The 27,928-nt window shown below is 41.1% G+C and overlaps 2 protein-coding genes across 2 annotated transcripts in view; both read left to right on the top strand.

Moving 5' to 3' along the window:
* The first annotated feature begins 8 nt into the window (after positions 1–8).
* On the top strand, positions 9–18,460 carry LOC139465693 (aquaporin-9-like). The gene is made up of 7 exons (XM_071247481.1): positions 9–140; positions 10,370–10,496; positions 12,122–12,259; positions 13,856–13,974; positions 14,827–15,044; positions 16,231–16,433; positions 18,137–18,460. Exons 1-7 carry the CDS (start codon positions 48–50, stop codon positions 18,169–18,171), a joined length of 933 nt encoding a protein of 310 aa, XP_071103582.1. The 5' UTR covers positions 9–47; the 3' UTR covers positions 18,172–18,460.
* A 6,156-nt stretch (positions 18,461–24,616) lies between these two features.
* LOC139465685 (fatty acid synthase-like) overlaps positions 24,617–27,928 on the top strand; it is a 34,700-nt gene continuing 31,388 nt past the window's right edge. The window contains exons 1-4 of the mRNA XM_071247469.1: positions 24,617–24,676; positions 25,782–25,928; positions 26,547–26,721; positions 27,335–27,493. Of these exons, the coding sequence (XP_071103570.1) occupies positions 24,617–24,676; positions 25,782–25,928; positions 26,547–26,721; positions 27,335–27,493 (541 nt within the window). The remainder of the gene's footprint in view (positions 24,677–25,781; positions 25,929–26,546; positions 26,722–27,334; positions 27,494–27,928) is intronic.

Here is a 27,928-nt window from a genome sequence, read left to right as displayed (position 1 = left end):
CACTGCTAGTGAGAGTGTAGACTTGGCAGTAAGGTGTAACCTTCGAAATGGGATTAAAGGCAATTAAGAAAAAGCTGAGGCTTGATAATTTACTTGCCAGACAAATTTTTGCGGAATTTTGGGGAACATTTATACTTGTGGTAAGTAGGATCTAATATTTTCTTTTTTGGACATTGTCTTTATTTATGTGAGTATAACGTTCGTAGATAATATCTGTATTTAGTAATAATCATTATATTTCAGCAAAATAAATGTGTCGTCATGACAACTTCGTTGAATTTGGTTAAAACCGTTTGACATTGGAAAAGAGTTTTTACATAATTTTTTTAGAATATGTATTAACCATACTTCTAGCTATATTTATTATTTACCTATATACTTTATTTTATTTACACCAATCACAACGATTGTACATGTGCAGCATCACCGGACAGTAATACCCTGTATATTTAGTACTGTGATCAGCTACTCTACGATCCAAGCTACTCTACGTGTATCGGTCGTAAATTGTTCAGATATATATTTATGAAGATATTTTTAAACATTTTGTGACTACAGTTATAATCACATAGATACACTACATTGTATAAATCTCTCAAGACAACATGGATATATCACAGCGAGAATCCATGTACAATATAGATGTGTAAATATTCATGGTACATGGGTTAAATGGAAGTTTAATGCTAGAGGTACAAACGTTGTCTGTTGTATGTTTTACTGGCGTAAAATTAGCTATGCAATACGACTGACATGGCAGGATTAACATGTGACTTGGGAGCATGACATCACATGCCCTGAAGACATTACTGACATCTCGCCCTGCACGCACTGACACTGTGCTGGCCTGTCTGGTATATGTAGGTCGACAACGAGAGAAATGTGCGTCACGTGTATCTATATCCTGATGATGATGCTGATGATGTTGACGGTGATAGTGGTGGTGGTGGTGATGATGATGTTGACGGTGATATTAGTGGTGGTGGTGGTGATGATGATGGTGGTGCTGAGACTAATAACGCAGAGAGTGTGGCTATCGCTTCAGATCATTATTTGTAGTAGTAGGAGAGGGAGGAGTAGCAGCAGCAGCAGTAGTAGTAGTAGTAGTAGTAGTAGTAGTAGTAGTAGTAGTAGTAGTAGTGGTGAGTGTTAACTTCATAATGATAAAGATTATAATGATACAGAGTAAAATGATGATGATAAAATGTACGCATGTGTGTTTTATCGACAGTGACTACTACTACTACTACTACTACTACTACAACAACTACTACAACTACTACTACTCCTACAACTACTAAGTACGAGTCAAAGATGGCAAATCACGCCTTGCATTAATTCTTGAAACCTGTTCATACAGTAGCTCTTCTCCCTGTCTCCCTGTGACAAGTTTCGGTCGATGACCTTAAAACATTTGCCCCCATAGTGTCCTTTAAGGTATGTGTTAAGGACAAGGAGTACGATACTGCTTGATGAAAACGGTTCTCCTGCGCTACGTGTTGCGTACATATCATGTAGTTTTGTTCACTTGGGTTTAATGTGTGATCAGATATACCAGTAAATTATAAGTTGGACTGAATGTATATATATATATATATATGTGACCTTTTGTATCATGTGGAGTCTCTACTCATTGGGATCAGAAAATGGTGACCTTGTCAGCTGCATATTTTCGTCATCGTGCGTCCTATCAGTATGTCAGAGCGATACATACACGCTGACAGATTGTGATGGGTTCAACAGAAGTGGATTGGTATGTGGTTAAGCAGGATTGTTTCGGAGAGTTGAGGGTGGACCAAACGTCTGTAGAAAACATGAGGGTAGATATATCAGAGAGTGGACCTAACGACTGTAGACAAGTTGAGGGTGGACACATCAGAGAGTGGACCTAACGACTGTAGACAAGCTGAGGGTGGATACATCAGAGGGTGGACCTAACGACTGTAGACAAGTTGAGGGTGGACATATCAGAGAGTGGACCTAACGACTGTAGACAAGTTGAGGGTGGACCAAACGTCTGTAGAAAACATGAGGGTAGATATATCAGAGAGTGGACCTAACGACTGTAGACAAGTTGAGGTTGGACACATCAGAGAGTGGACCTAACGACTGTATACATGAGGGAAGCGGACCTAACGACTGTAGACAAGCTGAGGGTGGACACATCAGAGAGTGGACGTAACGACAGTAGACAAGTTGAGGTTGGACACATCAGAGAGTGGACCTAACGACTGTATACATGAGGGAAGCGGACCTAAGGACTGTAGACAAGCTGAGGGTGGACACATCAGAGAGTGGACGTAACGACAGTAGACAAGCTGAGGATGGATACATCAGAGAGTGGACCTAACGACTGTAGACAAGCTGAGGGTGGACACATCAGAGAGTGGACGTAACGACAGTAGACAAGTTGAGGTTGGACACATCAGAGAGTGGACCTAACGACTGTATACATGAGGGAAGCGGACCTAAGGACTGTAGACAAGCTGAGGGTGGACACATCAGAGAGTGGACGTAACGACAGTAGACAAGCTGAGGATGGATACGTCAGAGGGTGGACCTAACGACTGTGATTGAGTGTTGATAAATAGGAAGATTGATCAAAGGTTGGACGAGATTAGGGAGGACCATGAGACAGTAAACGAGTTGAGATCGGATCTGAAGATAATGGACGAGTTGAGGACGGATAAGAAAATACAAAACATTCCAGAATGTTGGAGTAATATATCACTATGTCATCAACGTGTTATCATTAAAACTCGTTGTTTGCAGTGTCCTAACATGGTGCAAACCCACCCTCCGCCATAACACTCTTATTCCATGTTTACGATGTGTGTAAACTGTTAGTGAGAGTCGGGTGATGCCATATTATTCTTGACCTACATTAAGCGCCGTGGTATTTAGTCACTTTACGTGTGTTGATCTCATTCAACTTAAAACAAAAGTTGTAATGGTATAATTTCAGCCATATCAAACGTGAAAATACAGGTTCACTTAGTGATTAAGGGATGGGTTCTATCTTTTCGTAATAGATATTGTCAACTCATGTCGCTGTATGTTTGGATTCTTCGTTATGTGCTCCTTCATTTGAGGTCGAGGGTATTGACTGGCCCAGCAGTCAAGTCGCTATGCAGCGTTGCGTCCCTTTCCCGTCCCGTGATACTATTTCGACCCGATTATGATCCTTGGTATGTTATCATCACAGTGTGGTCCACGATATGTATGAATTTGGCATTTCCTACTACACGAAGCTCAAACAGAGATATTACCGAACTACTGACTGTGTTTATAGCGGCGTAAAAAACACAACCCACTCACTCCATCTTTATAAAGTGTCCTAACTGAGAAGCGATTTATTCCAGATTGAAATCGTGAAAGAACGAGCATTGTTTCTATGGATACAAGACTGAACAAGCGGAATAACCGTCAAACTATTATGAATGAATGCCACTTTGAATATTGTTCTAGCTGTGTGAGCCGTTTAATATGGATTGAATTTTGCCGTCACACACCAAACTGGATCAACGAAATGTCTGAAATAGACGCTGAACGTAGATCTAGATCAATCAATTTCAGGAAACCTTACCATTGTAAGTCCGGCCCTGAAACCTTCCGGTTACCTTCCCAAACAATTGTCGAAAGTTGGGATGGCATATTTTATTCAATCTGTTTGTTTGTGTGTAGTCTAATGCCGCACTCAACAATATTCCAGATATATGACCGCGGTCTGTAAATAATCGAGTCTGGACCAAACAATCCAGTAATTGACATCATGAACATCGAGCCTCGCAATTGGGATACGATGACATGCATCAACCAAGTCAACGGGCCTGACTTAGCCTATCCCGTTAGTCGCCTCTAACGACAAGCATAGTCGTCTTTTACGGCAAGCATGGGTTGCTGAAGACCTTTTCTAACCAGAATCTTCACGGGTCGCATTTTGTTCAAATACGCATGAACACATAAAACAAAAATTGAGTGAGTAGGTGAGTGAGTGAGTTAGTTAGATTTAACGTCAGTTACTCGTCCGTAGTCCAGTTGTATTGTGAGTGCAGGTCTCAGACGTTTACCACTTTGGTGAAACCCACGAGCACGGATATGGGTCTGACAACCCAATAAGCATAATCGGGGCCAAAACCGGGATTCGAACCCACGAAAAATGTCTCAAAAGTACTAAAACAAAAATGATTGCTGAAGGCATCCGGAAGAATTTCTGACTTTTCATGTTGTGCATGGAACTCATTAATGCTTAAACTAATTAAATATTGACTCGCACGTATGAGTTAATGGTGCAATACACACCGTTGTATAACACGTTGTAATGAATGTCCAAACGCTTCCCAGGGGCAAAATGAATGCAGTTCACACGTTCCTAACAATCAACAAACCGCCTCCGTGGTCTAGTGGTAGAGCGTCCGCCCGGAGAGCGGAAGGTCCGGGTTCGATTCCCGACCGCGTCATACCAAAAGACGTTAAAAGATGGTACTTGTTGTTACCCTGTCTCGCGCTCCGCATTAAAGGGCTAAAACAAGGACTCGTCGGCTCGGAGTCAGTATACTGTGTCTGAGTGGGGTATTCATGTTAAACTGCGACATGTTATCTCAGTGTGCTAGCACTATAAATCGGCATCAGTCCGGACTAGTACAGGCACACACAAACCACACACACACGTGCATGCACGTCGCCATATAACTGCAATAATCTTGGACGCGGCTGTAAACCCAGTTTCACCTCACCTCACCAACCAATCAACACATGGTACTATGATCATGGATTGTATTCACACCGAATAAATTAAATAATGAACGCTGTGTGAGGAAAATACTAGTATATTGTTTCTTTGATCGGGTCGCTTTCGTCTTTGTTTGATTGTATTGACATGCTATAGGCAACGCAATATATTGTACACACTGTAAGGCAGGACCGAGGTTATCTGGACAGTCGATATCCTTCCAATATAAACGGAATTATTGAGATTATGCTCACTTGTCAATAGGCTCTATGTACTAACACATTAGGGGGTGGTCGGGTAGCTTAGTGGTTAAAGCGTTCGCCCGTCAAGCCGAAGACCCGGGTTCCATTCCCGACATGGGTACAATGTTTGTAGACAATTTCCGGTGTCCCCCGCGTGATATTGCTGGAATATTGCTTAAAGCGGCGTAAAACCATACTCACTCACTCACACATTAAAATCTTCCACGAGGAGACATAAACATATCGTGTTTTCGTGACATGTCTACCACCCAGGCATATCCTGACTACATGGCTGGCATGTAAGATTATGATGACATGTATTTCACAACTTGACAGGAGGCGTCACATAGTGATGTCAGTTCGTGTTTATAGTTTGTAGACGTAAATGATTAAATCGATTTGAACAGTAATTGGTCTATTTACTTGTGTAATAAATTTATAACTTCTTACATGTTTTAAAACAAGATATATTACATGCGAAGTTCAGGGTTAGAATACGTCTTCAGCAACCCATGCTTGTCGTAAGAAGTAACGGAATTGGTTAAATCATGTCTTCGTATCCAAATTGTGTAGATCGATGCTCATGATGTCAATCACTGGATTGTCTGATCCCGTCTCGATTATTTAAAGACCGCCGTCATATGGCTGGACTATTGCTGAGTGCGGCTTTAGGGCTCAGTTACACATTCAGGATTTTACTGCCGTCTGATCAAGATCCTGGGATTCGTGGGGGGAAATTCACCAACAACAAGATATTGTTCAGAAAGCTTCCCGATTTAGCCGTTTCCGGCCGTATTCGTCCCGATTCTACCGTTCTCAATCCGAATCTGATCCGATTTGTATCTTCCGCATGGTAAAAAAACAACTGAATCTGTCCCGATAGTGTCCCGATTCTCCCGAATGCGATCCGACAGAGATCAGACAGTGACCGGACAGTGAACCGACAAAGACGGTTCGCATTCGGCAAGATCTGGACGGAATCTGGACTCAATCGACAAGAAACGGCAATGAAAATTTCATGCCCGTTCATCACGACAGCGTCCCGATCCACAGTTCACCGTCGAGACAACACAGGACATTGTTACGATTTTGATTCGATACAGTAGAATCTGTCACGACATAGTCACGATTTTAATCCGACTAGATAAAATCGGCTGAGTTTCCCGAATGTTACGCGACGCACTATACTGTCAGTAGTGCTTGGCCGACCTATCCGAGCCTTTCCCGATCCGTAGGACTCCGTTACGAACGTATACGACTGCGTTCAGACAATGATAGGACATTCCAGATCATTGAGGATAGTAATCCGACTTTTTCGATTTTCGTGTCGCAGCGCTGTCGGGGAGCCATAATCGGCACTGTGTGAACCTGGCCTTCAACAACAAACATATACATAAACAGTTAATTTCCCTTTAAAACCCATTATAATTAAAATAAACCATTTTCTCTCTCGTAAAATGCACGAAGCTACTTCATACATATGACGCGTTGCAATTAGTAAGTCTAATGAGTGAATACGTTTGGTTTAACGCCGCTTAGAACAGTTTTTCAGTTACAGCACGGCGTGTCTGCTTGACATTGGGGGAAAGACAGAGGTGATGCAAGTGTTAGACATTATCCACGTTGATGAAACCCACGAGCAGGGGTACGGTGCAAACAAACCTAGAAACATAAATGGGGCTAATTTTAGATTCGAACCCACGATTATATGGTTCAATATAGACGACTGAGCCGATCTTGGCGAGCTACGCGTTATCTCATTATGCGTATGCATTAAGTAAAACAGAGGTGTCGGTCCTATCAACGTAAATATTTGATCACACTCATTTGGCGTACTTCATTCCTGCTTAACTACTTCAAACCACTCAGACACGCTACGTCTGTCCGCTGAATGATAGTCAACCCGCCCACTCTTGAACACGTCCACAATGTTTGATGGATTACCAGTTGATAACCTGACTGACCGGTTATGGAAGAGTGGCGCGGATGGCTTGCATCATCATCACCATCATCACGATCATCAAGACATAAAACAAATAACAAATGGTCACTCGATGATGATGTATTTGTTATAGTTATGTTTGGGCCCAGAAGTTTGCAGTGGGCTACTGTTTTCAGCCTAGCAACGTTTTCGATTGTATACTTTCTACAATACACAATACTAGCCACAATACAAATAAGAGACCACGGAAAATATATAATTGTATCATTATAACTTATGATTTTTGGAATCACTTCATTCCTCATTCCTGTATTCTGAAGCTTCTTTGGATATTACAAATAACACTGATTGAAGCGGTTTTACGTATTTCCCAACAACTGCAGGTCAATGCCAACGCCTATCCAACGTTAATGGCAACTGGAACAACATTGATTTGTAACTATTCTCAGACATGACAAGTAACTTTGAGAAGATTTTGTTTTCAGTAACATATATGGAGTGACGCGAAGAAGTCTTGAATCCGTCACCTGTCCACATAATTCAGAAGTTATAATTAGCTTTTGTTGCGTCAATATGGCGGCGGGCCCTGATAATCTGCAATAACAGAAGTCTTGTTTGGGTGTGAAAAGCATAAGGTAGACAGGTGGGTCAAGATAAATGTCCTGGTGAAGCCCTTCTATTGTTTATTGATATCAAAGACCCTGTGGGAATTTCAGGCTCTGTCACTTTCTGATTCCGTGTCAGTGTACGCGAAAGGCGTAGATCCTAGCTCGTTCTTTCAGTCACTTGTTATAGACTGTTTCAGACCAGACTCGATTGTTTGCCGGAATATTACTCGCCGTCATAGACGAAGTGCCAGCTCCACCTGAAATATTATTAATAATGTTATTATCTTCGGCTTTTAGTCACATTTATTTAACATAGATTGCTATGGTCGTTATAAATTCTGACAAATGTCTCAATGTGTTACCTGAAATGTATATACTGCAATCGCTTTCCATATACTCCTGTTGTTATTTTCTTTGACCCTTGGCCAAATGTTATCATATAACGGTAGCGCCCTACCGTCAACATACCTTGGTTTCCACTTAGTTTTGTTATAAGAACGTTGTGTAAGACCTTCCTTCTTACAACCGCCTCCGTGGTCTAGAGCGGGAGGTCCGGGGTTCGATCCCAGGCCGCGTCATACCAAAAGATGGTACTTGTTGTTACCCTGTCTGGCGCTCGGCATTAAGGGGCTAAAACAAGGACTGGTCGGCTCGGAGTCAGCATACTGTGTCTGAGGGGTATTCATGTTAAACTGCGGCATGGTATCTCAGTGAGCTAGCACTATAAATCGGCATCAGTCAGGACTAGTACAAGCAGCCACACAAACACGTACATGTACATGCACATCGCTATATAAGTGCAATAATCTTGGACGCGACGTTAAACCCCATTTCACCTCACCTCACCTTCCTTCTTACACACTGGAGTAAGAAGGTTGTGTGAGACTTTTCAAGTCAGTTAATTTTGTTTTTAATTAAGCGATATGTTTTGAGCCCTGGAGATTATTAGCCGAATGTGTTTTCATATCGTAAATAATATGTTTTAAAAAGATATGTCGTACGCACACTAGAGGCTCGCAAAGAAGACATTTACTCCTATATGTATTTGCGATATGGAAACACGAGAGGGGATGACAATCTTTAGCATATCATGTGATTCTTAAATTAATCCAAGTTTAAGAGATATTTCCACACACAGAAGTAACGGCGCAGGAATACAATGCCTGAGTGAGGAGCCCAGCCATATATAAATCAAATTGAATATACAGCCATGTTTGGTTACATGAGCACTCGCACATTAGGTTGTTGGTTGGTTTGTTGTTTAACGCCGCAATAAGCAATTTTCCAGCTATATGACGGCGGTCGTTAAATAATCGAGTCTGGACCAGACAATTCAGTGATTAATATCATGAGCATCGATCCACGCAATTGAGATCGATGACATGCATCAACCAAGTCAGCGACATTCATTTCGCGACAATACATGTAAGCACAATTTGATATTTTTAAAACACATTGTACTATAATTTTAAGACACCAAAAAGCATACATAATGGCAATTATCACCTTTAATTTGTGAAATCAATATTGTTCCTTTTATTTGGTTCCAAAACAACCAGTTTCAATACTGAAGATCTGTTAGCAAATATGAGAGGATTATTTGGTAATGGAATGTTTTTAGCAGCGTAGAGGCCACATCTCTCCCTCTAATTAGACGCCGAAAGTTTGCCCTCAACAGGTGGTAGAGGCATGTATCGGAAACACAACAGATAAGGTTGATAAATCACCCACTCATCACCAACAGATGATGAGCCGGATCAACTCTCAGCACCCATTTATCCTCTGCATCCCATTTAGTAGCCATGATGTTATGGAGGTCTTAAGGATCACAACTTGAACACACATAAGAGAGTAGCAACTGCGAGATAAAAAAGTATGAATAGGCTGCCTTCATCAATAATACCTTGCTTGTAATGTTTATTGACGTGGTAACAGCTGTTGCTATTTTGTTTTTTCTTCTTCGTAATGTCAGATTAATGCCGAATTGCATTAAGACGCTTAATAAACCTGCCTCTTCTTGGTGATGACAAAACAATATAACGTTTACGTTGATACAACCTCAAATTGGTTATATAAATGCATATACGTGTACAAGGTGAGTGGTTGAGTTTTAAGTCATATCACGACGTGTCATCTTAATGTGAACGGTAAGCCAATAGTGACAACTGCCGGAAAAAAAGATTATATGTTTGATGGCGGCTTAAAACAAAACAAAAAACAAATGGTTATTCGATGGTGATGTATTTGATGCGGTATCATCGTTGTGGACCTTAAAGGGGCACTGATCTAAAGCAATTCCCCGGGACTGGTTGTTGCCTTTGTTATTGATTTTTTCCGTGAGTACCCGGATGATATAGCTGGAGCATAGACTAGTTCGCGACCTGTGCTGCGCAATTCTTAAGCGCATTTGTCACTTTTATTGATAGTATAAGGGCGAAGGGTCACATTGATCAACAAAATGAAATAAAGTTTGCTCATGATATCAATCACTGGATTGTCTGGTCCAGACTCGATTATTTACATACCGCCGAGTGTGGCGTTATACAACAAACAAACAAACTAGACTGCAAGCAGTAACTTTGTCATGTGATGTATAGAAATATTTTTGTAAAAATACGGTGTTTTTTTATCCTGTGCTCTGGCCGTGGTGTCTTCCTGCCTCTTTTAGACCCGCATGCCGGCCTTTAAGCTTATGGTGTGACGAAGGACCCTGATGGATGCGAAACATGGACTCGATTCTACCCCCAGCAACCCTGCACGCCTTAGGATAGTGACCCAGATCTGGATAGGTCGCCTTCTTTACCCCGAATAAATTACAATGATGTACCAATGATGTTTGTTTCAGACATTTGCTGTCGCTTCTGGAGCTCAATATGTCCTCAGTCGCAAGGAGCTCAGCAGTTTCCTTACCGTCAACTTTGCAGGAGGCATGGGGCTCACTCTTGGCATCTACTGGTCAGGCGGGGTGTCAGGTTTGTGTAAATGCTTCGAGAGAGTGAGTAATGAGGTTAGACATCGTACGACGTTATCAGCACCATGCCGCCAGAACACGGTGGTCTTTTGTGTTAAATGGGGTCTACAACTGTAGAACAGGCCAAGGAATTGTGAGCTCCAATACATATACGCGCGTTCGGCATGTCAGACAGACAGCATCTGAGAACTGTCGACAGGTGGTCAACCAGTGAGTGAGTTCAAAGCCGCTTTGAACTGTATTCCAGTTATATCACGGCGTGTCTGTTTAATATGGGAGGAAAGCCCGAAGTTATACAGGTCTTAGACGTCTACTAGCTTGTTTAAACTCACGAGCACGCGTATGGTACTGACAAACCTAGAAACATAATCGGTGCGAACCGGGATTCGAACCGACGGTCATAGGTTTCTGGCGTACCCAAGGGACGCAACTCTGCACTGCGAATTGCGGCGCCGTACACAAGTGGGTCACCAGTGCCCCAAACTTAACAACAAAAGAGCTTTCCACTCTCAGTGGCCATTATGACCAACTGATCCCCATTAAGTTTATCAGGCCGCTCGTGAAATGGGGTGTTTCTCTTTGAGGACATATAATGTAACGTTGTGAGAAATGTGACGTTATATTCATAATGAAGGAAAAGATCTGTAAATTATTCAGCTGCAGACATACGATGTCTAACTGATTGTTAAATAGCAGTAGGAGTGAGTGAGTGAGTGGTTTTACGCCGCTTAGCAATATTCCAACAATATCACAGCGGGGGACACCAGAAATGGGCTTCACACATTATACCCATGTCGGGAATCGAACCCGGGTCTTCGGCGTGACGAGCGCATGCTTTAACCACTAGGCTACCCGACCGCCCCACTAGCAGTAGGAACGTTAAATATAAAGCGTCAACGCCAGAAAATAATCTCGATGATCTGCCGAAACAGATTCCATTGAGTGTAAAAAGCAAAATAGTGGTGACAATTATGTGAATGGATCACTGAAACCAGTGAAGACACCAGGTGTTCGCGAAAACGATAATCATGTCCTGGTCTACTGGTATAACTCGACACTTATACAATCTGAAACCATATCCTCGAACACCAAGTGATTCCCGTGAAGATTTCGGGGTAGAATAGGTCTTCAGCAACCCATGCCTGCCGTAAAAGGCGACTATGCTTGTAGAAGGCGACTAACGGGATCGGGTGGTAAGGCTCGCTGACTTGGTTGATACATGTCATCGATCCCAATTGCGTGGATCGATGCTCATGATATCAATCACTGGATTGTCTGGTCCAGACTCGATGATTTACAGACCGCCGTCATATAGCTGGAATATTGCTGAGTGCGGCGTTAAACAACAAACCAACCAACCAACCAACACCAAGTGACATAATCTGTGTTGAGTGATCCATCATAAAGTGTCACCTTAAAACTCACACGAGACACTGTTTTAGTGTATCATATTGCAATGTTAATAACACCATTCACCAAATATGATAGTAAATAATTACTAGTGTTATTACTATCCCACCACCCAAAATTGCAAAATTCTCGTTCCTGGTACCAACATTGGAGACTTTCTTCGTTGAACATTTGAGATACATATTGTAAATTCCGCCTTGTCTCCATGTTCTTCAGGAGGCTCTTTAAACCCCGCTGTGACGCTCGGCCTGTGTTTGAGGGGCATCGTGCCATGGTACAAGTGGCCCTTCTACACGATAGCCAACTTGTGTGGAGCCTTCTTCGCAGCTGCTGTTCAATATGGACTTTATCGTGGTAAATGGTTGTCTATATGTTATATAAATAGAGGTTATCACGCGAGTGTGTTTCGGGATGGTAAATATCCTGCATTAGGAATAAACATTGTATTTTGCGAGCCTTGGCGAGCTAAATACATAGTGTTTATTCCTAATACAGGATATTTACCATCCCCAAACACACAAGCGTGATAACCTCTTTATCATACAATGTCATTCTTTAATTCTGTGCTTCAAAATCGCTTTCCCTCTCTCAAACACATTACAGAAACACTGCGAGTTTTCCTGGAATGCGCGCATTTATATTTATTACGTCACAGGGTAAGTGATGTGTCAGTCGGACAGTGACAGTCGGACAATATAGTTCCAGCTGAAATCTCTTTCTTATACAGTGGCGAAGCAACATATACGCAAAACAAAAATTGTTTTTAATTGCCTTTCGCGGCAATCGATCGGTCTGTCTGCTAGAGTAACTGCCCTTTGTCGAAGGGAAGCTACTCTAACCCTAGTCTATGAGACGTCACGGCCACGGTCAGACGTTGTTGACAGTCGGTCTGTCCTGTCATAACGTTAAGAAGTGTAGTCAGATGTACACACAGCGACAAAAGGAAACAAGGTAACAATTCAAACATATTTCGGCCAAATCTAACTATTTTAATTTGTGGAGAAAGGTTCAAGCCGCAGAGGTCTACAAGCACAGATATGGCTACTGATCCCGCTTGGCTAGGCCTCGTGCCCTCGCAAAATTGTGTCGAAATTTATATCTCCAAAGTTGCCAAAACTTATAAAATGCCTTAGCTACGTCACAGTTAGACACTGATTTTCAGTATATTAGACTGTTCTTTTGATAATGAAAGCAATTATCTCTGTAGTTTATCCAGATTCCCGATGGTTAATTCTGACTCGATCGCCGAATGACGAGGGCGACGCCATGTTTGTTTATAAACTGTGAAAGTAGTCCCTACTTGACCTTTGATATTTGCATCTCTATCCGCATATGACCCCAACTGATATCGTTTTTATCCGTGGGCTTTATCCTGCCGAGAAACCTACCCATTATATGATAAATGTTGTGTATCATTTCTGTATAGGATCATGTAAGTACACCGATGCCACAACTGTTGAGAATTGCCAGATTGTTCCTTGATTAAAATATATGTCCATACGAGCCACGAGATTGATTGGCACTTACGTTGGAAGTATTTCAGAGGTCAAGTGAGTGGGTTGGGCTTTGAATAGCATTTCGTTACATCAATTCATGTTAGCATCATCTGGGTCGATTTGTGGATTTGAACACCCGACCAGATAATTATGCTATCGTGCAAAGTTATGTAACCTGCCGGGCAAAAGAAATTATGCACTTAAAAATTGGATTTGACCAAAACGTTATCGGGCTGAAAACAGTCGCCGAAAGACTGCAAATTTAAGGTCCAAACCACAAATATGATACCTGTATTAAATACATCACTATCGGACAACCATTTTCTATGTGTTTCATTTAGCCACCATCTAACATGGGTTTATAATTTCTTTTCCCTGGCAATGTAGTAGAATTTATAGTCAAATATTACAGCCATGCATAGTCTGAGTACAATCAGCAATGTTTAACTCCCAGATGCTATCAACCACTTCGACGGCGGTATCCGATACACCACCGGCGCGAATGCAACAGCGGGAATATTCGCTACCTACCCACAACCTTATGTGTCAACCGCCAGCTGCCTCTTTGATCAGGTGAGCTAAAGATTTGTTATTGATTAAGGTTGGTTAGTTTCCTGTTTTACGTCGCACTCGCAATATTCCAGCTATATGACGGCGGTCTGTAAAAATATCGAGTCTGGACCAGACAATCCAGTGATTGATATCATGAGCATCGATCCACGCAATTGGTATCGATGACATGCATCAACCAAGTCAGCTTTAGTCGCCTTTTACGACAAGCATAGTCGCCTTGCAGTCTGGTAGAGTGGTTTCGCATAAGTGGTATCTGAATAGCCGGGCAAAAGAAAGTAAACACTTGAAAAAATTACAAACGTTACTTGGCTGAAAGCAGTCGTTGAACCACTTTAAGGTCCACAACAATGAGAACCGCATCATATACAAAGACCTATTCTACCCCGAGTCTTCACGGGTCTTATTGATTAAACAAAATACCTCTACCAAAAACGAAGTAATTGTTGTTGGTAACATAAAAAACCCCAAACTGCGACAAATAACAATAAACGCATTTTATATATTTGCATAATAGACTGTCAGATATTCAAATTTGACAATGTTCAAGTTGTTCCCCAGATGCACATGTACGTTAGAAAGACACAAAATGAATGAAATGATCGACTATAGTAAGTGCCTGATGAAACGTAACGACAAAATTAGTATTCAATTAACGTATTCTATAGTCATTTTAGGTACGAAATCACAGTTGCCAGGCGGGGCTTTCCAGAAAATGTCACTGCATCTTGGCAGCGGCTACGACCAACGTTATTCTGGGTTTTCGTCAGGCAGGATTCTTACACGCCGTGGTATATTTGAAATATTGTTTAAAGCGGCGTACAATCTGGCTTACCTGTTCTTCGTTTATTGCAGGTATTTGGTACCTTCATACTAGTCGGGTGTATCCTGGCAATAACAGACAAGAACAACATGCTGCCTCATAAAGGTTTTGTGCCTGTGGCTCTCGGGTCCATTGTATTCGCCATAGGAACATGCTTTGCCTTGAACTGTGGTTATGCCATCAACCCCGCTAGAGATCTCGGACCGAGAATATTTACAGCTCTAGCCGGGTGGGGTACGGAACCATTCACGTACGTATGTGTTCAGTACACACAGACATAGTTGTTTATATCCAGATGGGTCAAGATAAGAGAACTAATAAAACTCATCTTAAGCACGCATGTAATATTACCTTTCACACCCTTCAACATAAATGGTTGACAGATGTTAAAAGGGATTCGAAGTCCTGAACTAGTAGTCTGGACTTTTTACAGTGAAGTGTTACTTTTTTGTTTAGTCAAACCTTGTTTTATACTTTCTTTTGCATGGTATCTCAGATTCTTTTGTGTTGTATTACTGGTGTTACAAAACTTACGCCACTCGGCATGTACGAGTTTTCTGACACTCCAACATTAAAACCTGTGTGATACTACATTCATGTAATAATTTCTGTAGAAACCAAACGTTCAACATACATCCGGTTGGCCCAGTCGTCTAAGGCACCGCGATTCGTTGTGCAGAGTTGCGTCCCTTGGGCACGCCAGAAACCTATGATTGTGAGTTCGAATCTCGATTCGCCCCGATTATGTTTCTAGGTTTGTCAGCACCATACCCGTGCTCGTGGGTTTCACCGAAGTGGTAAACGCCTGAGACCTGCACCACTTCGGGCTTTCCTCCCACAATAAGCTGACATGCCGCGATATAACTGTAATACCGTTAAAAGCGGCGTTAAACACAACTCACTCCAATGTATCAAAGAGCAAAGATTTGAAGACAACATCACCATGCAACTGTCGATAATTATATCATATTATGCGGTCGTCTTAATCGATCGGATGGACAGGCGATTTGATTTGATAGACGACATTGAACTCAAAATATCAATTACCGGTTTGTCTTAATCAGACTCGATTACTCAGAAAGACCGTGAAATACCTGCAATATTGCTGTCTATGGCGTAAAACAACATTCGTTCATTCACGTGTCCTTTACGAAGTATTCTCAACATGACATAAAGTGCACTCTGGCCCTTCTGTCGTCACTAGGGAAGGCACTGGACGTATCCTGCTATAGTGTGCAATACAACGTACGCAATATTTTCAGGTTGCCTGCAATGGCTGGAATACGCCGAAACATTCCATTGACATTAAAAGGCAATGTAGCGGTGACAATTATATGAATCGATCACTGAAAATAAGTGAAATACCACTTTCGCGTAAGACGTTCGCTGAGGGCATTTTTAAAGCACAAATTAAACATTCTCATTTCTTTTTCCAGGTTCCGCAACTACTGGTTCTGGGTTCCTATCGTAGGCCCCATGGTCGGGTCCTTCACGTCGTGGGCTATATACTTCTTATTCATAGAGATGCACTGGCCAGATGAAGAGGAGGAAGTCACCGTCGACGTCAAGGGAAATGACGTTAGACGTAATGGGACGTCGATAGAGGACAAAGGTTACGTAAATGAGGGATTCACCGGTGGTAGGTAAATAGCCCTCATTATCCCTTTCTTGCAGCTTCATCCTCCTCCTGTTGCTTCAGTCTCTTCTTCTTGTATGTATGCAACTGTACGGAGGACTAATTCTTCGTGTTTTTTCTCAAATTATTTTCGAGGGTAGTTTTTGCCCTTTCAACAGTTGAATGTCTTATTAGATTCTCACGTTCTGCCTACTTCTGATTCAATACAGATCAAAGAATTTAATGACTGTATTACATAGTTGATACACACACGGATGAATTTCGGGTCAGGACCTGATATAAATGAGTGAGTGAGTGAGTTGGGTTTTACGCCATTTTTAGCATCATTTTAGCCATATCACGACGGAGGACACGGAAATTGGATTGGAACATCTACAGGCCGCCATGGAAGCTGGAATATTACGGACATATGTGTAAAGCTATATTCTCTCCCTCTCGGCAGTGGATTCTTTTTCTAATTTTGTTTTCTGTTTCTTCCTCTCTGCTAGATAGTGCCTACTCAAAACTATCCCCTAAGATAAAGTATAGGTAAATCATATATCACTTACCTAGCAATGTTACCTATCTTCGATTACAAGAAAGGTCTGCGACCAGAAGTAATTTCAAATTTCCCAATGGAAAAATTTGTCACACTGTCAGAAAATAGTCTCTGAGATTCTGTGAATCGAACAGCTGTAGACATAAGAGATCATCTTTCATGAAAGAAACATTTCAAAACAGTGAATGTTATGATATCACGGGCAATAATTTCAATCAGACACCAGTAACTTTGATCTTTCCCTTCTCTTTGAAGTTCAACTGTCAGTCTTTGGGACAACACATTAATCTGCGGTATGAGTTTTTTCGTGTCAAACAAAGTGTTACTGTTCAAACCTTCCCATTTTTTGGGCCCTGTGTCCTGTGTTGTTTTTCATTATGAAAGTGGTTCATAACAGTCGATCAATACTGCTATATATTTGGTATATTTGGTATATTATCTGTTTGTTGACCGTCCAATCCACCACTTTGGCGTTAAACTCAGGTTCAAGAATCTGTACCTGATAAACCAGTGATTGATATCATGAGCAACGTACTGCGCCGTCGGGGAACGATGACTCGCAATTAACCAGTCACAGAAGCTGGACAAGCCACCCATTTAGTCGTCCCATACGACAGGCATGGGTTGCAAAATTATCTATATGAAAACGTGTGTAAAACATGAATACAGGTACGGATAATGATAATGACACAAAATGGAAGCATGAGTGAGTATGGCGGTACGCTGCTTTAGCAATATCCCAGCTATTTCACGGCTGGGGACAACATCAATGGACTTCACATGTTGTACCCATGTGGTCAAGCGAACCTTTGTTTAAGGCGTGATGCGCGAACGCTTTAACCACAAGGCTACCTGCCGCCCCTAATGACATTGGCCTGTCCATTACACTGTGTCCATAATGTGTAAATACATTGAACACCAATTGGCATAATCGGAAATATATCGAGTTACACGATGTTCAAGACAAAAAGGGTACCCATGCTTGATACTCAATATATCAGTTGGAAATTAACAATGTATATCGATGAGAAAGTAAATTTCCTGTATGCTTTCTATGCAGGAGATCCGCAAGATACTTCGATTTATCCGATATATCTATTCGACTTGATGTGTATTCCTTCGTCTTAAGCGATTTACCATGATCTAAATTCCGTCCTTTGCCTTGCAGATCAGACGTCAGACACGCGTCAGACGAGACTATAGTGACGGGCACATGACAAGGAGGGTTAAACACGCCATACTCACACACCTGTAACAGATTGTGCCAGTCGAAGACTTAACGATATGCGGGTCGATAGAAATCGATAAAATTGCTGTACAACAATCGATGAATTCTTGACACTTCGGGTGTCAAGAAGCCGTATTCGATCAAGTGAGGAGACACACGACTAATCCAAAGTATATTTCGTAACTTTATGTCAGTTTAACTAGAAGTAACAACGTCTTCATAACTCTTGTATTTAACGCAAGAAAATACAATATTTCAAAAATTCATCGCATATCATATTATGGATCTTATGTCATTCTTATGAATACAAATACCGTTTTGGACCGATACGTGACCTCACGAAACGATATGCATTTTGAATCGTTACATCCTTAAGTGATGGGCTTTAATCTGTGATACTACCTACCTCTTTAACGCGATGCTTCAAAGTGATTCAGTGCTATTTATTAGTGCTAAAACTACCCTGGCTTTGTGCATTTTTATATATATATTCATATATTTGGTAACTTGTGTCTGTTCCGCTTTTCAAAATCCGTAGTTAGCTTTGAATGGATCATAGAGTAATATGTAACTCATTAATATTATTTGTTACAAGTGCATGTTAGCTACAATGTATGCGATTTAAAGGCACCTTCTCCACCAGAATGAGACATATCAACAAAGGTAAATAGAGTACTTCCAACTTCAGTTGAACCTGATGCGTAATCAAACAGTATATATATTTTCAGTTATGTAAGCAACATGTTACAATCGCCGACCTACATGTATCAAGAATCTCTAGAGTTGATGACACTATTTTCATTTGTTTTTATTTGTCAATTATAAACATTTAAATGTTACAAACGTTGTTTTTATGTTCTTGTACTAGAACTATAATACAAATTGTATGGTCATTTGTAGAATATATCAGGTACATCTATACTGAAATCTCGTCGTTGTCGTTGGACAATAAAAAAATATATCGAAATATCCGAAGTTCGAGATAAGCGGAGGGCCGTTATCTAACCATTATGTTTTGGCCTTTAATTTATTTAATCTCGAACGATAAATCGAATAAATATCGAGTGTCGAGGTTTCTCTGAACACATGTTTGTGTTGTGTACTTTGTTAATTAACAATAGCTTCGGATATGATACGATCGATTTGTTATTATCATTGTATGATTCGATTTCATGTTGTCCGTTATTCGTCTTGAACACACAGGATGTGTGCAGCATGTCGTCTACTGTAGATGTGTGTACGGTAGGGCAGTGCAAGCTTACCCTTTTCACGAACACCTGGTGTCATCACTGATTTTCAGTGGTCCACTCATATCATGTTCACAGTTATTTTGCCCTTTACGTCAAATGGAATCTGTTTCCGCAGATAATCAAGACTGGTTATGCTCTTGCACTGACGTTTTATGTGTTACACTTTATGTATTAGGATTTATGTGTTAGACTTTATGTATTAGACTTTATGTATTAGGATTTATGTATGAGACTTCATGTATCAGACTTTATGTATTAGACTTTATGTGTTAGACTTTAAGTATTAGACTTCATGTATAAGACTTTTAAACGGATCTTCAATATCATGGAGTGTAGTCGAGATATGTTTTATTTGTATTGACGTTTTAGCTGTTTATTATGTGAAAATAAATTATCGTCCAGTCAATATTTGTGATTTTTTGTAAACGCAATCTTAACGCAACACATATTGATTGTTCTGAACATCCAAAGACTCCAAATGAAACTTTGTTTATTTATTGGCTATGAAGATGTTCTGATGTTGGCGGAAGCACTCATCGCGATATGACTGCAATTCTGCCGATGTGATGTAAACGTTTCACTCACTCACTCACTTGGCGGAAGCCAAATTCTTTGTTCGTGTTCGAAACAGTTGCCTTAGGGACCATGGTTGCAATAGTTCCCAAAAAAACAACTTCTGGATGGATGTGAGATCTAGAGGAGACTAAATTCGGTCCCTGTTTCTGTGTGTAACCAAACAACCTATGTTTGTAAAAAATGACTCAAAGGATCGGGTGGTCAGCCTCGGTACCGACTTGTTTGTCCTAAGAACCTATGTTTGTAAAAGATGACTGAATGGATCGGGTGGTCAGACTCGGTACCGACTTGTTTGTCCCAACAACCTATGTTTGTAAAAGGTGCCTGAATGGATCGGGTGGTCAGACTCGGTACCGACTTGTTTGTCCAAACAACCTATGTTTGTAAAAGATGACTGAATGGATCGGGTGGTCAGACTCGGTACCGACTTGTTTGTCCTAACAACCTATGTTTGCAAGAGTATACGAAATGGATTGGGTGGTCATGCTCGCCTTCTTTGTTGTGATTGCATAAAACCGTATCTCAACTGCTTGGATCGATGGCCATGATGCCCATAACTGGATTAATTATTCCGGATCGAAAATACGATAATACCGTTGATGATCGGTGGTCAATCAAAGCACATTGACCCCTAGTAGTGACATGCAGGAAAACCTATTTTTAAACGAGGAACTTTTGAGAAGATACTCTAACCGCAGCTGTGTCATGTATCACTTCAGATTAAGCAGACTTGACAAATTCGAAAAAATCTCCTTTTGACAAAATACTGCCCGTTACAACATTACGTAACACAACAGTATGCAATTGAAACATCTTCAATATGACTTAGACTTACTCAGATTCTCTGAAGTCAAACAGTGATATTGCTAAAAGAGGCGAAAAAACATACTCACTCACTCTATAGCCAAAGCGTTCGATATTTGTCAATCGACCAATTGATCATCAGGAAGAGCGGAGAATGAAGAAAGAAAAAGAGAACAGCCGCACTGGTTACACCTCGAAAACACCAAATGGTGAACAAAAATGAAATAATGTTCAAAACAGCCTTAAATTTAACTGATGTATTATTCACAGTTTCAACAGTCTAACAAAACGACATGCCCCAAAATGTATTGTTTGTTTGTTTGTTTGTTGTTTAACGCCGCACTCAGCAATATTCCAGCTATATGACGGCGGTCTGTAAAAAATCGAGTCTGGACCAGACAATCCAGTGGGCAAGAATGGGTTGCTGAAAACCTATTCTACCCCGGAATCTCACGGATCCCAAAATGTATTGCAGGCATGGTGTTAAAATATTTGACAAAAGAATCGGTTTTTGCGTTAAAGTTGAAACCATATTTATTAACGCATTTGCCGAGAGCCTGGTAGCTGCATATTATATCAGCAGAGCTAGATGTTGAAGAAATAAAGTAGTATCTTAAATTAAACTCACCGAAAGATGTAAAGAAACGAGACGAACTCGCTTTTAATTCACGGTGCATGTGACCTTATTTTATGAACGCTTCGATGGCTGTATGCTCTCGTGCGTCAAATGTTGATTGAATAAATGAAAATGAATGATTAAATCTGGAATGCACATTTTGTAAGCAACATGACTCCAGTGGCTTTCGCTTCTGATTATAATCAGTGTCGAATTGGTTTAGATTGCCTCACTAAACTGTCACCGTTTCTTCATGTTGTCAACGAAACAAAAACAAAACAAACATGGCAAAACAGTGATAAACCTTCCAGGATTTCAATTCCCTACCGCGTTCGGTTCCAAATTCATAACCAAATCGTCTCCATATGTGTCGCAGAAAAAAACCTCCTGAAAATGTGTTTCCATGAATGATTTTATTTCAAGGTGATAACGTAATGCGTCGATAACCGACGAAGTGAAGAACTCGTGATTCTCGTGCATCACGTGCAGATATGACACCCAGACGGCAGGTGCAACCAGACGACAGTGTGCGAGACGAGCAGGCGGCTGGCAGGAGATGTTCACGGGGAGGATCTACTGATTGTAATTATGTCTTTAATATTTTGTGTTAACGATCTCCGTAAGAAGATTATATTTATTTGCATGCATAGTATACATGTTTTGGAACTTTCCGGGTAGTTTATTGGACCATAAAAGTCAGAAATTTTCACGTAGTGAACGTCAATGAATCAGATCGTTTGGTGATCAAATAATTTACTATACCTATATATCTATATATCTTGTTACCATGTTGGATGTGACTCCGTGGGGACGAGGTGGTTCGGTTTTATGCTATTGGAAAGGCGTCGATCATAACTCATGCAAGCATCTAGGCTGACATTTAGTCCCAGAAATAGGTTATCTTATTTAAAAATATATATCTTCACAATTAAAAAATATAATATCCAAATTGTGCTCATAACAATTCCAGAGAGCCGAGGCAATCTAGACTTGTCAAATCATTCTAGACTTGCGTTTGACTCAGGTTTTTTAATTTATTCGCTGGGGTCTGGGCGACAGACAAGCAATCAACCACCCTCACCAGCTCACTAGAAATATTAAAACCGCCTCTGGTTCACGCTGCTTGCGATTTCCGTGAGTTGCCGAAGCGTAGTCGAAACATCATTTTGAAAATACGAGGTAGATGGTACAACCAATACAATCAGACGATCATATATATGTACATCTACGCCATTGGGTAGACAAGCTGACATGTATGGATCTCCGTTTCATGACACCTAAACTTGTTCGTGTAGGTTCGAACCCAGGGAAAGATTTCCGCCCTTAACCCCTTCTTCAAATTTTGCCTGCATAAGGACAACCTAACCCTAACCCTAATCGCACATAAGGGAGTTTTAATAATTTCGAGGCAGGGGTAAGGGATGGATCTTTTGCCTAACTAGAGATTCGTCGTGGCGCAGTCCGTCCGTCTGTCCGTCCCACAGAGGGTACTAAGCATGTGAAATCAACTCCTCCTCCAGCTTTCAGATAAGATCCCTGACACTCTACACACAAGATGTCGACATGTTGATGATACACATATCGCAGTCCCGTTTCAGTTCAACAAATTTTGACAGAGTTACTGGCCCTGTTTTACGGAGCTTCATGAAATCTACACTTCCTCCAGTTTCCAATACACATTATCTAATATCTTTACAATATCTCACTATAACTATACTTAGTTTCCTTGTATAAGCCTTTTGTGTGTGAGCTACATCCTTATGGCATTAGCATTCAGACTGGATTACTCCCAACAAAATGTTCTGCACAATTTGTTTCAAATGCAGTGCCATCTACTGTTGTTATTTCATAAAATACAAAGAAAATATGAACTCGTCAAAAAAACATTCTTGCTGGGGATGTTGTTCTCTCAGAGCACTCTTGTTAGGATTGTCAGCACCATACCCGTGCTCGTGGGTTCCTGCCACATGAAGCTGACACGCCGTAATATAACTGAAATACCTTCAAAGCAACGTCACACCCATTGCATTCAGTCATTTACTTCAAGTCTTGTCATCATTCGAATGAAAGACAGTAAAATCACTTGTAAGTGACACAATTTGTTTTAATGAGCCTGTCTGTCAGCTGTCTCTTCCATATTTGGTATGACGGCGAAAGTAGGTGTTTTTCTATAGTTTAAATAAGTGTTTCATAACTTGTTCTCAAACTGACGTTTTGCGATTGGTGTACTACCACAACGTAATTTATATTATGAATTTCAATCAAGGTTTGTATTTAAAACAATTTTAGACCATTACACACTGTTTTGGCAAAATTTTATTTCACCACACATCTGTACGTAAAACAAGGTCCAGTGATATATAGTGCTGAAAATACCATTGATTATGTCGTTAGAGTGGAACCATCAAGATTTACCGCTTGTCAATACTTGGAATTCGCTATAATGCAACTGCAAATATAAACCTCCTGCTTAGGGTACACAGGTGACTGTCAGGGTATATACTTGTATAGCTGAATGGATATTTTTTTATCTGATTAACACCGCAGTCCACTTTTATGTCTTATAAAGCCTGTAAATAATCAAGTCTGGACCACAGTCCAATGATAGGCGTCATGAGCATCGATCTACGCAATTTGGATTCGATGACCTGCATCAAGAAAGTAAGCGAGCCTGACCACCCGATCCCTTTAGTCGCCTCATACGACAGGGGCATGGGTTGCTGTAGGCCAATTCGAACCCGAATCTTCACAGGTGCTTGTTGATCTGTAACATATTAGATCTGAGAGTACCATTCAGAAGATGAATATGTACCTGATGACAATAGTGTATGGAAGAATACGTCTCCCAACTCTTGTCCTAAGAGCAGACACAAATGGGATCGCGATCGGTTGGTAAACTTCCGTGAATAGGTGTTACAGCCATGTGCAAATTTGAAATCTGAAACTGCCACATGTATCAGCCTTCTTTCACCTGAACCGTAGGGTCTACTCGTTTCATATCAATTTTAGAACTCGCTGGAATACATTATTTTATTATATGAATTATTATAAATGTGACCAGGAAGCAATGCAAATGATTAAAACGCGTTGCTAATCAGAAGTTACAGTATTGAGTTCTACAGTAATAAGTAACTGCACTGGATGTTAAATATGTTTCAGGTATCCGGCAGTGTCATGGTGAAGGCGTACATATCCGGTGTTGCCGGTCGGTTCCCCAAATCCAATAATGTCCAGGTAATGTGGGTGTATATTCATATCTCTATACTAATCAACAGAAGTTAAAGAACCTCCGATTGTTTCCTATCACTATAGTGAACCGGGTGGGTATTGTAACACATAGCCTTCCAAATTGTGGAAGTTATTTAACTTGATTTGGGTAGTATACCTTATCGAAAGCTTATAGTGTCTGTTTGGTGTTCCGGGGATTGTCTGATCGTGGGTATTATGGGTGTATTACCCAGTGTTGGTAAATGTGACTCATGCGGATTCGGTGGTCATGAATGGATGCGGAGTTCGCTCAGACTGTGGATGAACTTGTCGGATGATGTCTGGTTGTGTGACAGAGACATATCGCGGCATTTTTCAAAGTATACACCTGCCTCTTTCGGGATGATCTTCCATGTTCGGATCCACGAGAAGGATAATTATCCCGTCTCTTGCTCTTGTTTTAAGAGCCGACGCAAGTTTGATCTGTTGGTCACAATGTCTACTGACCCGTAAAGATCCGGGTTAGAATACGTCTTCAGCAACCCATGCTTGTGGTAAGAGACGACTAACGGGATCGGGTGGTCATGCACGATGGCATGGTTGATGGATGTTATCGTATCCCAAATGCGTAGACCGATGCTTATGATATCAATCATTGGATTGTCTGGTCCAGACAATATTATTTACAGACCATCGTCATATAGAGTGCGGCGTTAAACCACAAACAGACAAACACAATGTCTTCTTAGTTTTGAATCCTACTTGGGTCAAAGGGGGATTAGAACAAGAGAAACCTCTGCTGTTGACTGGCTAGATTTGTGTCATGACCCGTCAGAACCTTCAGAATCCACAGAACAGACTATTAATAACTGGTTTATCTGGCCTAAGGTGAACATTTATACATAAATGTTTACAAAACACACAGCTCTTTGACTTAAGACCAGATTAGATTTAGCAATCAGGCATGCTATTGTACACGTCACTCTCTCAATTTCGTATAATAAGCAACCACTGATAGCAAAATGTCGAGCCCTCGCGTTTTAGCATTATGTGTTTTCATACTGAGATAACTGAACTCCAAGGTATTTATCCCAAGATCTACTGAAGTATGTGACTGATGTCCTTTGCACAGGAGTTCTGGCAGAACCTGGTTGACGGTGTAGATATGCTGGGACCTACACGCTGGCCTCCAGGACTACATGGGCTGCCCCCTCGCTCAGGCAGCATTCCAGACTTAGCGACTTTCGATGCGGAATTCTTTGGCTATTCAGAGACTGAGGTACAGTGAGACTTTTTATTTGATGAAATACAACAAAGTGTTCATGATACCTTTCATGAACAATGTGTGTTAAATGAAAAATTATTATTTTTAGACAATAATACGTTTATGATATTAATCTGTATAATTACAGCAAATGTACCGATCACGGTGAATTTCGTTGGAATTGGTTTAGAATACAAAATCGGTGCTTGGCGACCAAATTGATTGGGTGGTCCTGCTTGGTGACTTGATTGATGAACATGGTTATTGCTCCTACAATTAATAACTTGTTTGGTTCAAACTCAACTGTTTACAGACCCGTGAAGATCCGGGATATAATAGGTCTTCAGCAACCCATGCTCGCCGTAAAAGGTGACTAAGCTTGTAAGAGGCGACTAACGGGATCGGGTGGTCAGGCTCGCTGACTTGGTTGAAGCATGTCATCGATCCCAATTGGCTCATGATATGAATCACTGGATTGCCTGGTCCAGACTCGATTATTTACAGACCTCCGTCATATAGCTGGAATATTGCTGAGTGCGACGCAAAACAACAAACCAACCAACTGTTAACATGCAGCCGTTATATACGTGTAGCTGGAACAAATATTTAGCATTGTCCACTGATTTTTGTCAGGCCCGGCACTGCAACCTGCTGCTACGACTTCTGTTGGAGGTGACGTATGAGAGTGTTGTGGACTCCGGGCTGACCCTGTCCTCGCTGCGAGCAGACAAGACGGGATTGTACCTCGCTTGTACCTTCTCAGATGCGGATGTCATCACCAACTCGGCTGCGACAGACAGTGAACATAGTAAGGTTACATTGTGTGTAATGGTGATAGTGTGGTCTCAGTTGCTACCTGGTATGGACAGTATGTGGTTTCGTGACTGATACTTGGATGGTTGACTGACAAAAACATGCTTTCCATGACCAGAGATGTGCAGGTTGAAGTACATGTAGATCGCTCAAAAGACGTTAAAAACCACCCGATTGTTTATTAAATTAACTATAGTAATATGAAACTTAACCGGTGTTATTTGACTTGTTTTGAGTGGTATAAATGTTAAAGTATTGGAGTAACGAAACTGTTCGCCTGGGGGTTGCCCTGTGGAAAAGGATAAATGTTCGAAAAAAAGCCATTTCATAAAAACAAATTATATATAGCCTGACTTTAAAAGCCTTGCTTATCAAGTGCAAGAATTAAATAAAACTGTCTTTCATAGTTTAATTGCGTTTGGAAATTCTGTACATGTGTACACTACTTCGGATGTAACAAAGTTGTGATTAATTTTGATGCATTCTATTGTACTAGATATCTAAAGTGAATTATTTATCACTCAAAACGATTTGAAATAGCTGCATAAAAACCGATTCCGTTCTATCTGAAGTCGACTGTAAATACGGTATTCACATGCGTTTTCCAGTCAACCTACGGTCGACCCTGGTGCAACAGTTGAACACTTGGTACAGGTTCCAGGGACCAGTGATGACCGTGGACACTGCGTGTAGCTCCTCGGTCAGCGCGCTGCAGATGGCTGTCACAGATCTCATCACAGGCAGATGTAACTATGCTGTTGTTACAGGTGAGAAATTAGGTTATGTGCACATGTTGGGACATATGGGCGCTTTGCTTCACTTGCATGCAGAACATTCAGTATGTCTCCGATTACATTGTTGTAAGCAATAATCATTCTACTGGATGCTAATGTAATCCAATAGTTGTCAGGAGTTTCGCCCAGTACCGGGATCCGCGGGTAGTGAGTTCAAATCCCAGATTCGCTCCGATTATGACGCTTGGTCTATCAGCACCACACACCCTTGCTCGTGGACTGCATCACCCTTGGCACACACATTTAGTTCCCTCTACACGCCCGATTGCAAATAAGCGGAGGCGGATCAAGGATTTTGAAAAAGGATGCACATGCTATTCAATATACTTGGCCAAGGGCACAGTTATTTCAAGCTTCCCATTAACGGCGCATGCATGTAAAATGAAGGTTGTTTCATCGATATGAGTT

Source organism: Haliotis cracherodii, unplaced genomic scaffold (assembly GCF_022045235.1).
Source record: "Haliotis cracherodii isolate W230 unplaced genomic scaffold, xgHalCrac1.p SCAF_1, whole genome shotgun sequence".
NCBI lineage: Eukaryota > Metazoa > Mollusca > Gastropoda > Lepetellida > Haliotidae > Haliotis > Haliotis cracherodii.
The sequence above is the reverse complement of the archived record's forward strand: the minus strand, read 5'-3'. Positions and strand labels throughout refer to the sequence as shown.